Source organism: Callospermophilus lateralis, chromosome 4 (assembly GCF_048772815.1).
Source record: "Callospermophilus lateralis isolate mCalLat2 chromosome 4, mCalLat2.hap1, whole genome shotgun sequence".
NCBI lineage: Eukaryota > Metazoa > Chordata > Mammalia > Rodentia > Sciuridae > Callospermophilus > Callospermophilus lateralis.
Genome location: NC_135308.1, coordinates 164,479,592 through 164,495,839, shown reverse-complemented (window position 1 = coordinate 164,495,839; position 16,248 = coordinate 164,479,592). Strand labels below are relative to the sequence as shown.

Genomic DNA, 16,248 nt, shown 5'->3' with positions numbered 1-16,248 from the left:
CTACTTCTATACATGAGACTCTAAAGGGACACTGTGCACGGCAGCTATTCTGCTGCAGTGACAGCGATGCAAGCTGTGGGCGGGACCCCTGACCCAGGCTGAGACAGCAAGACCACCCTGCTCCAAGACAGTAACCCCACAGCCCTGCCCAGGCCAGGCTCAAATCTCGCTCATTATTTCCAGCAGTCCAGTGTCCACATCAGCAACGCTGTCTCCTGAAAACACTCCTGCAAGCAAACTGTCACTCAAAGGGCTATGGGTGCCCTCAAGGTTCTTGATGCACTGTTCCCACGGAGCCCCGCTGCAGGTTGTGGTGATGGCACAGCAGGACAGCCCAGCACCAAGGGAGCTCCCCTAGGCCAGCAGTGCATACAGGGGAGTGCTCTATACCCTCACCTGGGGAGGCGCAAGCCCTCCCACCTGGCGACTCTGTGCTGACAGAGGAGGGTCAGCAGCACCACAAAGACTGCAGTGCGTCACAACAGTGCCAGGACAGCATCAAGACCAGCTGCCAAGTATCACCCACTGGTCCCCACAGTCCTAGGCATGCAGAGCCCCTGGGCAGTGCCCTGACCTGCCCAGCACAGCCCTGCCCCATGGAAGGGCCCCAAATGGTGAGGGTGGGGCATTGGCAGAGCTGGTGGCAGATGCTCCTTTTTAATGTCACAGATGGCCGTCCTGGGCCTCAGCCTTCACCCACAGCCATCTTTCCCTCACAGTATTTCAGGTCTGCAGCCTCTCTCTGAGAGCAACAGTTACCTAGGACCCCTGCTCCCTGCCTGTACCACAAGGCCACAGCTAACTAAGGGGCGCCTGGCCACATGGCACGACTCAGTCCTCCTTCAGTCCTTCTCAGGTAGAAGACCATCCCCACTCCTCTCAGCTTAGGAGGCCACATGAACAGGCCAGAGCCCAGTCCCTGTGCTCAGCTAGGGTCGCCTGTGGGGCAAGTCATGGGTCACCGGGTAGTTATGGGGAATGGGGTGCAGATGATCCACAGAGGATATGAGCAGACAATCTGGGAACCACTTCCTGTGCCCCAAATTCTAACTTGACTTCGAAAACACAGATTCTGAAAGGCAAGTACATTATCATGAGAGCATAGACAACAAACTCCACATCCCCTGACAGCTCACTCCTGAAGGAACATACATGAGCAAGTTGAGCCTCTCCATAATTAAGGCAGACTAGAAATTATGCAAATGAAATATATTTGAGTATGCAATGAATTCTAAATGACAGAACTACAGAAAACTTAATTGCTGCATTAGCATGCTACAAAAACACTAATCATAAATGTAAAACAATGCATGCACACACTTATATCCTAAATTGTTTCAGGGACACAAAAATCCACTTGTCCCGTCCCACCATGTCCATGTGCAAACCTGCCTCAACATACAGAAAGGAGGTAAGATGACATGGAGCTACACTTGTCATTTATAACTATCACACTCAATAGCATAAATGTTAAATGCTTAATTACTTTTCTGTTAAATGTTTCTGAAACATTTAAAAAGAGAAAAAATATGATTCTCCACAGCACTAGTGTGTGAAAGGTGCTACACTGCTTGCATGGGGTTCACACACTAAACAGCATGACTGAAGCTTTGGAGACTCAGTGGCATGCTCCAGACAGAGCACACCTGTGACTTCCTTAAAGATACAGGAGCCATGCTTCTCTGCTGAAGCCACATTTCCATTTATTCAATAAAACTGCGCTCCTCCATGAACACCAGGATGGTGCTAATGACCAAGGCAGACACGATGAGCAAAGGTCATTCCTTTGTCAGGCCTCGAAGGAGGTCACAGTCCAATACAGCTTTGGTCCCCTGACTTTCTGAAGTGGACATGTGTAACTTCTTCATAATTCTTCTTGATTCCATGTGCCCCTTCAGCTCTAAGTCCTGACAGGACTGAGTGCTTGGGATTGACCGCTGCCACCTGGGCATGCAGAGCCTCTGGCCAGTGCCCTGGCCCTCCCAGCACAGTCCTGCCCCATGGAAGAGCCCCATGGAAGAGCAGAACTGAGTGCTTAGGATTGACCGCTGCCACCCCACCCACTCACTGGCCATCCAGACAACCTGCGCAGGGCTCCCAGCCAGTCTCTCTCACCTACCCCTGCTCCCCCCACACCCCTGCACCGCCCAGCCTGGCCCTCAGCCAGGCACCACAGACCTAGTGTATGCTGTCCTCAGTGGGGCCACACGGCTGTTGGAGCCCAGCTCCCAGCCAGCTCATGCGCTCTGGTCCTGTCTTCCTCGGTGGAGTCTGAGTGCCTGGAAGAGTGGTCTCTAACCCTGGACACGTGAGCAGCCCTGGGAGCCTAGGTATCAGTGTTTCCTGTGCTCCTAGGTAATACTAAAATGCAAACAGAATGGAAGAAACACAGGTCAAGAACCTGCCAAGTTCTCCCAGTCCTGACGCTTGCCCACTCTGGGGCAGGTGCACTGCAGACACCTAGCTCACAGCACGCAGGAGTTGGTGCACACCTGACACCTGGACCTAACCCAGATTCCACTCGGTTTCATAACCCAGATGCCAGGGTCTATGACAGCTCCCAGGGAAACAGGAAGCTAGGCTGAATCCTTGGAATTCAGGGAATGACCAAGAGACAGATTGCCTGGGAAAGACTCATTCTCTAGACTTCTACAGATTTGATTTGTTTGCTGGGTTCTCCCCCCAGAACTCTCCAAAATATCCTTGTGATCCCAGATCTGCAAGAGCCCTTTCAGGCAGATATGTGAGAGCCACTTGCTAAATCAGGAGTAACTAACCTCGTTCACAGGCCCCAAATGGTGCTTAGTCTGACTGTGCCTATGGGACGGTCAGAGGAGGTTCCTGATCAACACTGCAACAGTTCTGATCCCCTCCACTTGCCCACTGCCACAGCTGACAAGCACCCCTCAGCCATAGGGTGCGCTCCCTTCCAGGGCACCTGAATCCAGGCAGCACACTGCACCTGGGACTCATTCTCAGCAGAGATACAACCAACACACTGGGGCTCTTGTTCCATTCTCTAAGACCACAACTGAGGCCTTCAGCTACTTGACTCCCTTCTCAGCCCTCCTCAGTGGACCTGTCCGAACTCTAACCCCTCCCAAGACCCAGTAGGGAGCAGCCCCCCTTGCCCCCAACACAGCTCCCCGCTGTCACACACTAGTCCAGACTGCGTGGTGAGGGCATCACCTGCTCAGGGCCCAGGGGACTCTGTTCTGTTTCTGTGGGAGCCCATGTGTGACTAGTTTGGCATGCATTGAGCACTCAATAAAGGAATAAAGGAGCAGATGCAGGGCGAGCAGTGTGCTACGGACACAGAAAATAGGTCTGTAGGAAGGGACACCCTTCTGTGCAGGAAGACTTTGGGCCAGCCTGAGGAACAAAATGGTGGCACTCCTGCTCTGCTCTACAGGCCCCAGGGCAGCCAGGACTCGATCTTTTTCCCTCCTGATGTTCCCCAGCACCCAACCCAGTTCCCAGACATCTAGACCTCAGTAAATCTCCATCAAATGACTGGATGAATCAATGAAAGGGCATTCCAAGGCTTCACCTTCCAGAAACAGCCTCATTACTCCGGGCTCAAATCCTTCAGGATGAAGCCCAGGCAACCTTCAGGATTTGGGGGACAATGATGCACCACACCTCCTCCAAGTTCCACTATCCTGGATCCCATCACCTTGCCTCCTGATGGTACCTGAACTGGGCAGCTTGCCTCAGCCTTCCCTGTCCACCTAACCACACCCCTAAATCTCATGAGCTCCTTGTCTCCCTCACACAAGCCACACTGGCATGCCTCTGAGATGCCACGTAGGCACCCCACTGTCCCAGAAGCCTTGCCTGCATTCTTGAGAGCCTGTGCTCCTCTAGAACCATGCCCCTTCCCAACCTGACACCTACCTTCTTCTCAGCTGTCACCTCAGGCCCAAAAGAGGCCTGAGAACTATCCTGTCCATCTCGGTCCCTTCTGCCAATGAGTCTTCCCTCCCTGCACATTTCTGCAAATCTGCAGTGGCCTCAGAGCTTGCTGTGATGTCTCCTTGCCCAGGAGGCTGGTCCTATGCACTCACACAGCCCTACCACCGGATCCCCTGCTCTTGACAGTCACTTGAGTCCTACACGTCCAACAACCCGTCACCCCAGGCTGCACTGGATCTGCCCCACCACGAGGGTGCACCCCGACTTTCTCCTAGTGGAAGCTGTGTCCGAATCAGTGACAGTTAAGTAGCTGTGCCTACGAAAACCCAGGTTTTCTTTGGTCTACACTGCCCAGATTTCCGCGTACAGACCCCCACATCTACTGCCCTCCCATACCCACTGACAGGGTGCAACCACCGACATCTGCTGCTGCTGCTCTTCTGCCCACTGATGCCCAGTGCACAGCTCAAAGTATCAGGGAATCAAACCACAACCCGCACAGAGCTAAAGGACAATGCCAGTACACAACAACTCCCATGCCACCCCCCAGGGAGCATGTCCTTGATAAACACTAAGTGGCAATAAGGATATTCAAGGTGGTTTCATAAGAACTTGCCACAAACTAATCTGAAGAGCTGATAACCTCTCTTGGAAGGTATTTGGAAAACTGGATATACACCTCCAAATAAAAAAACACAAAACAAAAATATAAGCAATCACAGCAGGTCTAATTTTAATTGCAAGAGAATATTTAATCAATAAATATTCACTGTTCAGAGCTGCATCTGCATTTAGGAATATGAGGTACTAAGCTGCAAATTTATTAAGACTCATTAGCAAGAAAGAGTCTTTTAAACACTGAAAGTCAGACCCAATTTAGAGTAGACACTTACAGTTCCCTATTGACTTATCTCCAAAAACAATAAAAAAGGAAAACAGAAAGAAGCTGACTGGAAACTGCTCTGAAGCTCTGGGAAGGGCCCCACATACACAGATTGCTGCCTTGAGCCGGAGAAGGACACACAGTCCGACTGTTGCAGAAGGGCCTCAGCTTGGGCACCATGGAGCCAGCTGAGGGTGGGTCACCAGTCTTCACTCCAGAACATGAACTCCTCCTAACATCAGCTTGGGGGGTGTGTGTGGGGCGGGGGCAGTGGGGGGGCTAATAGCATTACTAATACTTAAAAGGAAACACTTGGGGAAACCCACTGCTGTTTAGAGTTCTCAGAGCTGAATCATCTGCACCACAGATGATTTGCCACATCGCATGATGGAGCAGATGATGACGAATTTTTACATAATGAAAATCAGAGAAGAGACATACAGCCATTCCCTCCTCGCGTCCTGCCAGCCTGGTCAACTCAACCTTCAGATTAGACAAGGACTGGACAATGCCACCTAGCAGAGCAAAGCCCTGTGCCATGTACAGCCACAGCAGGCCTGTGGTGGACATGTGAGGGCCACGCTTCGGCCAGCCAGGCAGTGTGCCACGAGAGGAGACGAAGTGGCTGAGCAGGCAGGGGGCAGAGACTTACTGAGAGAAGCTTCCACGTAATTGGACGAACTGGCTTAGGGATTCCGGACCAGCTCAGCTTCCGTAATTCCTCTGTTGACAAAAAAAGGAACAAGGAAAAACAGGGTTTACAAAGGGTCAAGACCTCCCCGTGCTTAACTATCCCACCTGTGTGCACAGGGCAGGGAACCCGGAACCGGAGCAGGAGCAGCCCTGGGCGGGAGGAGCTCAGGCACTGCTGTTCTCGACATGCCAGAGCAAGGGTGTCACCACTGTTCTTGGTCACCCACACACGCCACTTTCATGCCCTCATGTCCTGAAGAGGATTTGTTTGCAAGTCACACCTGAGCATCCCTGGAGCTGCCCTGGACAGGACAGGCCCGTCCTCCCACTGTATGGTCATTGAAGACCTGCACGCCAGCCCCCTTCCTCCCCTGGCCCCCTTCCCCGGCCCCACCTCACCCCAAGCTGATCCCCTTAGAGGGCTCCCCGTCTCCTCTCCCTGCCCTGTAGCAGCCTACCTCTCACTTCTAGGCACCTGCACACAGGGGCTTTCTTACTATGGTTTTGACAGAATTTGCTTCTTGGAGATAAGCTTGTTTTCGCACAGCATTAAAGAGGCATAGCCATACTGTACAGAGCCAGGACAGACTGACCCTCACCAGAGACGCTTCTACAACACCCACGGATGAGGAGAGTCAGGAGCAGGAGTGGGGCCAGAGTCAGGCCAGAAACAGGGGCCTCAGCCAGGACAGAGCACTCAGGGCTACAGGTGAGGGCAACAGACATGCCAGTTCTGCATCCCCATGACGCCCCTTTCACATGCCCTGAACAGCCAGAGCAGGGGGTCAATGTGCAGGAGATTCACACCTGTCCAACTCCACAGAGTCCAACACAATTACTTCCTCCATTTAAGTTAGCAATATTCCATTAAGGTCTTCTCCTAACAGCTCAGAGCTAGGGATTAACATTAGCAATAAAAGAATCGATTACAGAAGATTTTGGCAATATAATCAACAAAATACAACGTCCTGGCATCTCATCTTTTCCCAATTACTAAAGTCTAAATAAAGTAGGTACCAAATAATTGGGTGGCAGTTCCAGCAATGACGTGCATTCACAGCAATCTCAGAAAATACCAAATCTTCCCCTATTCCCTAAGGACGCTATGAAAAACAGGAGCCTAATATCTGAACACCAATAACATAGTGTTTACCAATCATGTTCCCAGTGCCTCTCCCTTTGCACAGCCCTGGTTGTCTGATTGTGGATTATGAAGAAAGCACAGAGAACTCATTTATTAATGTTCTCTGAATTTGTCACCTCATTAGAAACAACTCTCAAGAAGTCAAAATCTTGAATATACAGCAATATACAGCAACATACAGAAATGAAGTCCTAACTTGGTTGAAGCTTTAATGTTTAAAGAGAGGTGTCACACATATTATCTTATTCAATCCTAGAGCAGCCTGAGTTACCTAACGCTGTGCACCACTGTAGTAGCCTCAGAGAGGTTAAGTGACTTGACCAAGGGCACACAGGAACTAAATCACCTTCAATACCAGTATCTTTCCACTGCTTTAACTCCCATTCTTAAAAAGACTTTGTAACACAGACAAACCTCACTTGTGAATACGGATAAAAAGATCAAAATAAAAATCTTAGCAGATCAAAACACAGCAGACTATCCAAAGAATAATACACATAGGCAGGATTTACTAAGAATGAAGGTGGTTCAACATAAGAAGTCCTGCTGCTTCACCTGGGAGCTGAAGCCGCCTGATGGGGAAAGTCGTCATTTCTAACTGGATACTCGTGACTTCCAGCCAGGGGCCACTCACCACCTTCCTAGAAGAACACCAGCTGTGCAGTGACCACTACTCCCCCCACCCAGGACAAGCTAAGCTCACCCAACCCTGCTCCAAAGGTGCCCCTGATTGGCACCTGCTGTAGCGCCAAGCCACCCTCAGCAGGGGCGGATTCCACGATGGCCTGGCACCCTATTCAAGCCCTGGCCAGAAGGTATTTTCACCAGGGGCTTCCAAGGAAGCTTCCCTTGCCCTTGGCAAGTCTCTGGAAGCAACCCCTCTGCCTTCCTCTGAAAGCTGCTGGGCTCCGACTAAGGCCCAGGACTGCTTCATCAGCTAGGACCCGATCAGCCTGAGGACAAGGCCAATGAAGAGAAGGAGGCAGAATCTCGAGAAGCCAAGATGTAGAAGTCTGAGTTCAGTAGGTGCCAGACACAAGAAATTTCCCAAGTTGACAGCTTTCCTCTGTGGGCAGCAGGAGAAATGGAAGTGTCATGGGCATGAGCTTGACAGAACCACACAGGCCCTTGTGAAAAAACAGGGGTTAGGGCAGCTGGCACCGACACCCATGAGAGACACAGCTCTGAGTCAAGCAAAGATTTTTGACAGAGAATATCTGCCAGACTGCCCTCTGCAAGGTGCAGCAGCCTAAGACCTAAAAACACCAGGCCTCACACAGAGTCGCACACGGGGACGTCGCCAGGCTCAGGGAAATGGAGCATTTGCAGCACACAGGCCCTGGGCCAGAGGAGCACCAGGTGACACCTAACTTGGCCCGCAGCCTAGGAAGCCTTATGCTGGGCAGCCTATGCTCAGAGCTCACCTTCTTCCCCAGGACGGAGCAAGTGTGAGCTCAGAACCACACAAATGCCAGAAGAACGGGCAGAGGAGGTGGTACGTGGGCCATTGCACATGGTCAGGAAGGTCAGGAGGTCTCTCTGCAGAAATGGCAACTAGACAAGACCTGCAGTCCACAGCGGTCTCCTTGAGAAGCCCAATGTAGAGGGCAGCAGTACAAGAAAGACAGAGGCCAAGACATTCTGGGCAAAAAGCAAGACGACTCACAGGAGGTCAGACAGGCAGGCGGCTCGAAGGCTAGAAACCAGAATGTAACCAACAGTCTGTGCCAAGCCAGTTCACACTCCAATGGGACTCGCTGCACGTGTTCTGAAACTTGACAAGTGTATCCCAAGTTCACCAAGAAGAACAGGGACATGAAAACATCCAATAAAGTTCCCAAAAGGAGGAAAGAAAGCAGCCTTGAGTAGCAGATAAAGGACTCTGTGGCAGAGCTACAGCAACTGGAATTACAGGACTCTGGGAGAAGCCAAGGAAGCTGCATGAACGTTCAAAACCATACCTACACATGCAGGAGCACCGGATGCCATTCAAAGGGTACCTCGAGTCAGGGGGCACCGACCAATGGTCTTCCGCCAAGATGGATTTGTTTTCAGAAAGGATACTTGGTCACTAATCCTACCAAACAAAAACTGATTTCTAAATGATTACTGTATTCCACTGCATAATTGCTGCATATTTGATGCTAAATATTTTTGCAAAAGAGGTGGGGTGCAACCATTATGTGAAGCATTTTTTTTTTTAAGTGCCAGTATTACTTAAAAATCACGAAATACTAACCTGTCTTTTGAGCAAGGCTAGGATGCGTGCAATACCTGTGACTACACATTAATGAATGGCAATGATGATGTGGGGCAACAGGGTAAAACCCTAAATAGGCCCATGTGGAGGGGCACGTCTGTGTAAAGGAAGATAACAATACTAGAAGAAAATGTGAGCGATCTTGCCACCCCCAGGCAGGAAACACACTCCTAGGCAAGACACAAATCTCACAATCTATGAAGAGATTCTCAAACTAAGGATATAAAAGTTCAAAAGTGACTGTACAGCAAGACACTACAGTGTTAAAACAACAAATGACAAGTTTGAAACATTCAAGCAGCGTATAAAAAGTCAAAAAGCCCTAACATACAAAGAGCACATGTTAAGTAAGAAAACAAGCCCCTACAAAAAGGAAAGGAAATGGAAATGACAAAAGAGCATACCAAGAAAAAGACGCTGTCCTTGATGGTGACCAAAGAACCACAAATTCAAACAAGAAATCTGTCAGAAATAAATTGGTAAGACTGTAAGTGACAACACCCATCACCGACAGCACCCTGGGTCAACGGCCACTCTTTTACAGGCAGTGTCTACACTGGTAGGCCAGTTGTGTTGGTCAACTCTTGAAGGTCTATAATCTTTGAGCAGCACCTTTACTCCAAGACATCTACTCTACAGGGACATTTCCTAGAGTATGCAAGGACTATACCCAACGATGTCACTTGAGCAATGTCATGCTGACAGCATTAGAAGCAGCATTAGCAGGGATGTGACTGAAATCCTACTATATCCAAAGCCTGGAATACAGTATTGCCATAGAAAAGAAAGGTATTTTTAGCATGGATATAGAATAAATGCATCTAATTACAAAGTAAAAGGAGAATAATTGAGAAAAGTGCACAGAAGCACTGAGAGTTTCTGCAGCACCACTCGCCTCAGAAAGGGTCATGGAAGGGAGTCAAGGCCAGGAAGACTCCCCTGCACCGGGCGCTCTCCCCTATCTCTACAAAAGTATGAACTTCCCGCAGCATCTACCCCTCTTCACCAGGTTCTCAGGCTCCAGCGTTCTGGGCCCAGGCTCAATCCTAGCCGATCTAAGGCACTGATGGTTCCTGCCCTCTCCCCTCTCCCCTGGAACTGACCCCTGCCACCTGCAGGGCTGTGTCCTGAGCACTGGCTCACCTCCTGAGGCAGAGCAGGAGCTCCTGGAGATCATAGTCCATGCTTCTGCTGCCCTCCACCCTGACATGCTGCCTTGTGACTGCTCCATAGTAGGAGCCAGGAGAGAAAGCCCAATGGTCCCTCTGCCTGTGGGAGGCAGGTGGGCTGTGGCTGGCTGGGGGAGCTGTTGATATTTTAAATTGAAGTATAATCTGCATACAATAGAAATACTAAAGTCACCCTGTCAACTGGAATATTCCTAACTGCCTTTCTAGTAACCCCTGCTCCCACCCTGAGCTAACCACTTTCTGGCCCCCATTGACACAAGTCAGCTTGGCCTGCTCTCTTGACTCAGGCAGGGGTAAGTCCCACTCACTGCTCAAAATGTGTCTGCCAAAGCCACAGGTGTTGCAGGTTATCAGTAGTTCATTCTTTAAAGCAGACTCAGCACACTACACACTACCCTACACACGTACCACAATATGGCCACACATTCGACTATTCCTAACATCTGAGTTAGCTACAGGTTTTCAGCCTGAAGATGATGCTGTGAACATTCTGGCCGGTGGGACCACTTTCGTTTCTCTCAGGCAAACACAAGGGGTATAGCTGCTGGGCCACGAGGCAGATGTATGTTCTTTCATCTTTGTACCTTTTAGAAAGAGGAGAGGAGGCCAAAGGAAGGTTCTCCAGAGTGGCTATACCACTTCACGCTACCCACCAGCAATGTCCCCAAGTTTCAACTGCTCCATAACTTGGTCAAAACAGCACCGTCCATCTGTTTCCTTGCAGCCATTTTAGTCAGTGTTAATGGTATCACACTGTGGCTTTAACAGGCAATTCTGTGATAACTACCAATCACTGAACAGATTCTCCTGCACACTTTTTGGCAACTTCTATAACTTTTGGGTAGTGCGGGTTGAGGTCTTTCATCTGCCCCTTCCTGTGCTGTTCTGTTTTATTGTGGTGACTGATTCTTCTCTTGACGTGATCATGCGCTCCTGTTCTGCAGCTGAATGCCAGATGTGCCAGGTACCACCTTTACCACCTCTACCATAACAGTACGGGCCTGTGACTGCTTCTCCCTTGCCAGCCAACCTGCTCTCACCTTGCAGGACAGTGCTGGAGGCCCTGGAGGGGAGGGCGGAGTGTTGGGGGGGTCCCGGATCCCACGCGTGCTCTCCAGCACTCAGTTTCTGCAGCTCTGGAAACTGTCCCCAGAGGACATTATGGTGGCTTCCCCAGCTCATGGACAGCCTTGCTGCTGAGCAGATCAGCACTCAGGCAAGGATCAAGGGCATCCTCTGTGCACACCTGGGCTCTTCCTACATTTGATTCCCTCCTGCACAGGACCCTGCTCCAGGCAGCTCAGCCTCCCAAACTCCCCTTCCCAGTTCCTCAACTCAGGAAGGTGCCAGGTTCACTCAGGTTCCCCTTCATGCACAGCAACCTGGGTGACCACAAAGTTCACTGAGTTCACTGCCCTTGTCTCAGATCAATCTGCACTGCCTACTGGCCAATGTCTGAGAATACTTATTTCAGGTGTTTGGTCCAGTTTTCTGTCTATAACAAGAAAGCTACTCTTTAGCCAGTAGATCATCCATGGGGTGAAATGAAAATCAATTATGTGACATTTCTAAAGAACTCTTTGTTCACAGTTGCTGGCCCCTGGCTCCCTTCCCTCATAATGTCTCACAAGATTTTGCTAACAGGGTTGTAGAACCTTAAAAGATGAGTGAGGCAGCACTGACTCCTCCCCCTATCTCCAAGAGTTCTTCTTCTTCTTTTTTTTTAAATATTTATTTTTTAGTGGTAGTTGGACACAATACCTTTGCTTTATTTATTTATTTTTATGTGGTGTTGAGGATCGAACTCAGGCCCTCACGTGTGCTAGGCAAGTGTTCTACCACTGACCACAACCCAGCCCTCTCTAAGAGTTCTTGGAGGTCTGGCACTGCTCCTTCTTTAAAGGAAATTTTACTATGTGCACATATGAGTACGTACCAAAAAGTTAGCCCAGTACTATGTACAATCACAATGCACCAATTTAAAAAGTCTGCTAAAGTTCACTAGCACAGAAAGCCATCTGGCCCCAATATTTTCATGTGTGACAGCTTTTTTTACTGCAAATTAATATTTTAAACCAACAAGGGACACCATAGCTTTCTGTTTCCTTGAATTGGTTTTATTAGGCTGCATCTTTCAAGGAATATTCTGGAATGTATAGGCACACACTTGCACATATGTCCCTTGCTATCTGTCTACTATCTGCAGGCTCTGTAGTGACAGCCCCTCTCCCAAGACATTTTCCTCTGCTTTTCATAAAACTAGCGTTAAGCTTTCAAGACTCCTGTCTTGCTCAGTCACGCTCTAGTTTGTTTCGCCCTCATGAGAGGGCTGTCCTTCTCCTACTGTGCTCTGGAGCCTGCATGTGTGTGCGGCTGACATGTGAGGCCAACCTCTGCTGCCCAGCTGCACCCCAGAACCTGGCTCAAGCTCTCCTGTTAGTTTCTTAAGGTAGGGCTTCCACTACTGCTTTGACACCTTTTCACTTTCTAATACAGGCGTTTAAAGCTCTGAATTTTCCCCCAAGTACTATTTTACCTGTATCATGCAATTTTGATATGAACTGTCATTACCACTGAGTTCAAAATATTTTCTGATTTTGCTTATGATTTTTCTGATCCATAAGTCACTGAGAAGTACACACATACATTTCTAAATATTTGAGGATTTCTGGACATCTTATGCTACTGAGTTCTTAAAGCATTCCATCAGATGAACTTTGGGCTTTTCCAACACTGTGGTCTCTGCTGTGACTTGTCTGGGCCTAGCACATGGTCCACATGGTGCCTGTGTCGTGTACCCTGGGAGGAACGAAATTTTCAGTTGATGGAGACAGCAATCTACAAAGCAGTCAGATCCAGACAGTTGATAGTGCTAATCAAATTTTCATATCTTTAATTTATCTACGATATCAACTGCTCCAGGAGGGGTGTTAAAATCTCAGTGATCATGAACTTGTCCTTTTCTCTCTGTCTGTGAATGTTTTCTCTGCGTGTAATAAAGCACATTTGGATACACATTTGGGGCTTGTCTACCCATTTAATAAATCGACCCTCTTATGAAGCATCCCTCTTGGTCTCCGTATAGCTCTCTGTCTTGCGGTCTACACTTTCTGATGAATTATGGGCAAGCTAGTTTCCTTGCATTAGGTTCACATGGCCTAAGGCCTTCTCTCCTTTTATTTCAACCCCAATTCTTAGTGTCTAAAGCTCTGTCTGGCTTTCACTGTGGTTTGAGTTTTCCTGTGGCCTCCAAAAAGTCACGTGCTAGGACTCAATTCTAACGCAGCAGGTGGAGGTGGGCCTGGGGTGGTGTGCAGACCACCAGGCTCCACTCTCTGAGAGGATGGGAGCCCCTGGAAAGGCCCTCTCCTGCCCAGGCTTCCTTCTCCTGTCCTCTGCCATGGGAGGGCACAATGTGTCTCCTCTTGCCCTTCCACCTCCCATGTGCCCTGCGAGGACACAGTGGGAACCCTCACTACAAGCTGGCACCTAGACCCTGCACTTCCCAGCCTGCAGAGCTGCCCTCTCTTCATGATCACCATGTCTGAGCTCTTCTGTGATAACAGCACCAGGCTTCCTGTCAGCTTGCTGCCCCTGCATCTGGAGTCAGCCAATAATATCACTACAGCTCTAAGAGAACTAACGAAAGAAAGTTAAATATGCAGAAAATGAATGAGAAATACATTTTCTTTTTACTCTCTACAACAGATTTGCTCTCTGAAAAATAAAACTTTGAAGTATTTTTATGAAAAAACACCAAAACCACAATTCCATGCTGGCCTGCATCAACCAGGAAGGCTTTATTTCTCAACAGGACCCTCACACTTGGGTCATCACCAGAAGGGACACTCTTCCAGAAGCAGCAGAGTGGCAGCACAGCTCAAAGGTCCTGGTCACAGTCCAGCCTGGCCAAAGCCCCTGCAGGCAATGCTCAGCCCCTCCACTCTCTGAGCTTCAACTACCAGAGGCACGAAATTGTCACAAGGAATAGCATTTGTGAAATGTGCCATGCTCTACACAAATGAAGGGCACGTTCTGTTATGCTAACAGAGGTGGTTACTCAGCAGATTCTGAGTCCAGACCAGAGAGTGACTAGGACTCATTTGTTCTAATTGGATGTAAACAACCAGATCTAAGACTGAACCAGGAATCTGTCACAAAATGGTGTACGCAAAGAACTCACAATTACAAGCACCTTTTTTCTGGAAAGCCAAGAATAACTGAAAAATCAACACACAATTTAAGCTGTTTCTTTCCTATCACTCGTCCTTTCTTAAGTAGTTTTGATTCTGACTTTTGGAACTCATGCAGCAGTGGCTGGGAGACACGAGAGAGCAGGGGTGTGTGGCTACCTTGGGCACAGAGCTGGGCACCCACCACAAGACCATGTGTCCCTCCCAGAGCCACACAGGATGGCCTGGAATGTAGCCCTGCCCACCAGCAGCTGAATCCACACATGGGCCTTCCAGTCACACACACTGACCACTGGTCAGCCCATGTTCCCCGCATTAAATAGGACTATTGGCCAATGTGCACCAGAGTCACAAAAATAAAGAAGCACAGGGGTCCCAGGAGAGATCTGGACTCTCCCATGAAGCAGGGTCATCAGGAAAGGTACCCACGGGCTGCTACCGAGGGTCCACTCCCCACCCAAACCCATCAGCAGGACAATAAAGGAAATGGGTTACCAATGAGGACAGGGGCATAAGGCAGGAGATGCCCAGAGAAGCACAAAAGATGGAAAGCAGAGAAGGCAGAGCCTCCCTGCCTGCCAGGGGCTGGCAAAAGACCCTGGGAAAGGGCTGTGCGGAGGTCCATGGCAGAGCGGCACTCCCAGGTAGCAGGGCATGCCCCCACATACGGCATCGCCCACCTCACTGGCAGACTGCCTGGGTTAACCACTGCGGCAGAACAAGTTACACAGGACAAGTGCTGGTGGCTCATTCCCCCACCAGAGATACCATCACAAAAGCACAATGAATCCCAACTTCACCAAAAACATGCCATGGTAATACTGAGCAGGTGCACAGAAGAAGAGGACAGTGCACCCTTCTTCCAAAGTAGAAAGTCAATAAATAGGTGAAACTATGACGATCTGCTCTGGGGGTGCAGCATTTACAAACACAAAGGGGAGACCACCTGCAGATGGGCTCCAGGAGAGGGGTCATGACCTAGTACTTCCTCAGCCAACCTCATATTACTACCTCATTCTGCAAACCAGGCGCAAGGACTACTTAAGATCAAAGTTAAAATGTGACCCAAAATAATCAAGTACGGTACATGGCAAGGGGCCAAGGGCACAGCGTGCAGGACACAACACACAGAAACATGAGCTACTTCTCCTGCTTCTGGGCCAGCTCCGCAAGATGTGGATTTCAGTAAGAAAAAAAAATAGCAGCATTTGGATAGAGGTCTGCCATATTTGCTGAGCACTGACCCATCTACCTACGAGGCTCAAAGCAACCACAAATGACAGGGACACAATGGGACCCACACAAGGCAGCCCCTGCACTGCTAGTCACTCAAACTTGGTGTACAAGGAAGGCAAGACTTCTGCAAGCCTGGCTCTGTCCTCGAGCTGCAGAAGATTCCCCCCAGCTTGGGGCTGCCCACAATAATGCTCTGGAATACCACCAGCACCCAAGGTCCACAAAGCATGACAGGTGCACCTTAAAGCAGATCACTGCCACCCCATCACTCTCAGGCTTTCTAGAGAAGGGTTGCTTCCCTTTCTCGGGTGAAAACAGGAGGAAATAGAGGCTACTGACCCATAGGTGCTACCATTTACGTGGGGTCTTTGGTTCCTTATCAGTCTGTTGACGTGGAAGGCTGGCTGGCTGGCTGTCAGAGGGAGCAGAAGAGCCCAAGAAAAGCACCTGCTCTCGCCTCTCCAGCCCTGGGAATCTCAGTCAAGCTTCACCTCCACAGAGCAAGCAGAGGGAAGCCGTTTCTCCTCCGCCACATGAGGTGGTTAAATCATCCTTTTGGAAGGTATTTCCTTCTGCAGGACCCAGAGGCCAAGCTGCAGCAAGGGAGAACAGCTGCACACGTCTCCCAGCTCAGAAGAGGCTGGCCTCTGTTCTGCAGAAGACTGGATGGCAGGCAGGGGCTCCATCCCCTGGCCGCTTTTCTCAATAGTCGGGAACTCCAAGCTTGATGAGTC

At 49.6% G+C, this 16,248-nt stretch overlaps 1 protein-coding gene across 3 annotated transcripts in view; it reads right to left on the bottom strand.

Annotated features, from left to right (window-relative positions):
- The window catches only part of Tbc1d22a (TBC1 domain family member 22A), a 324,253-nt gene that overhangs the window by 213,913 nt on the left and 94,092 nt on the right, over positions 1-16,248 (bottom strand). For all 3 annotated transcript variants that reach the window (XM_076853389.2, XM_076853391.2, XM_076853390.2), the window contains exon 5: positions 5,451-5,521. In XM_076853389.2, coding sequence (XP_076709504.2) covers positions 5,451-5,521 — 71 coding nt within the window. The remainder of the gene's footprint in view (positions 1-5,450; positions 5,522-16,248) is intronic.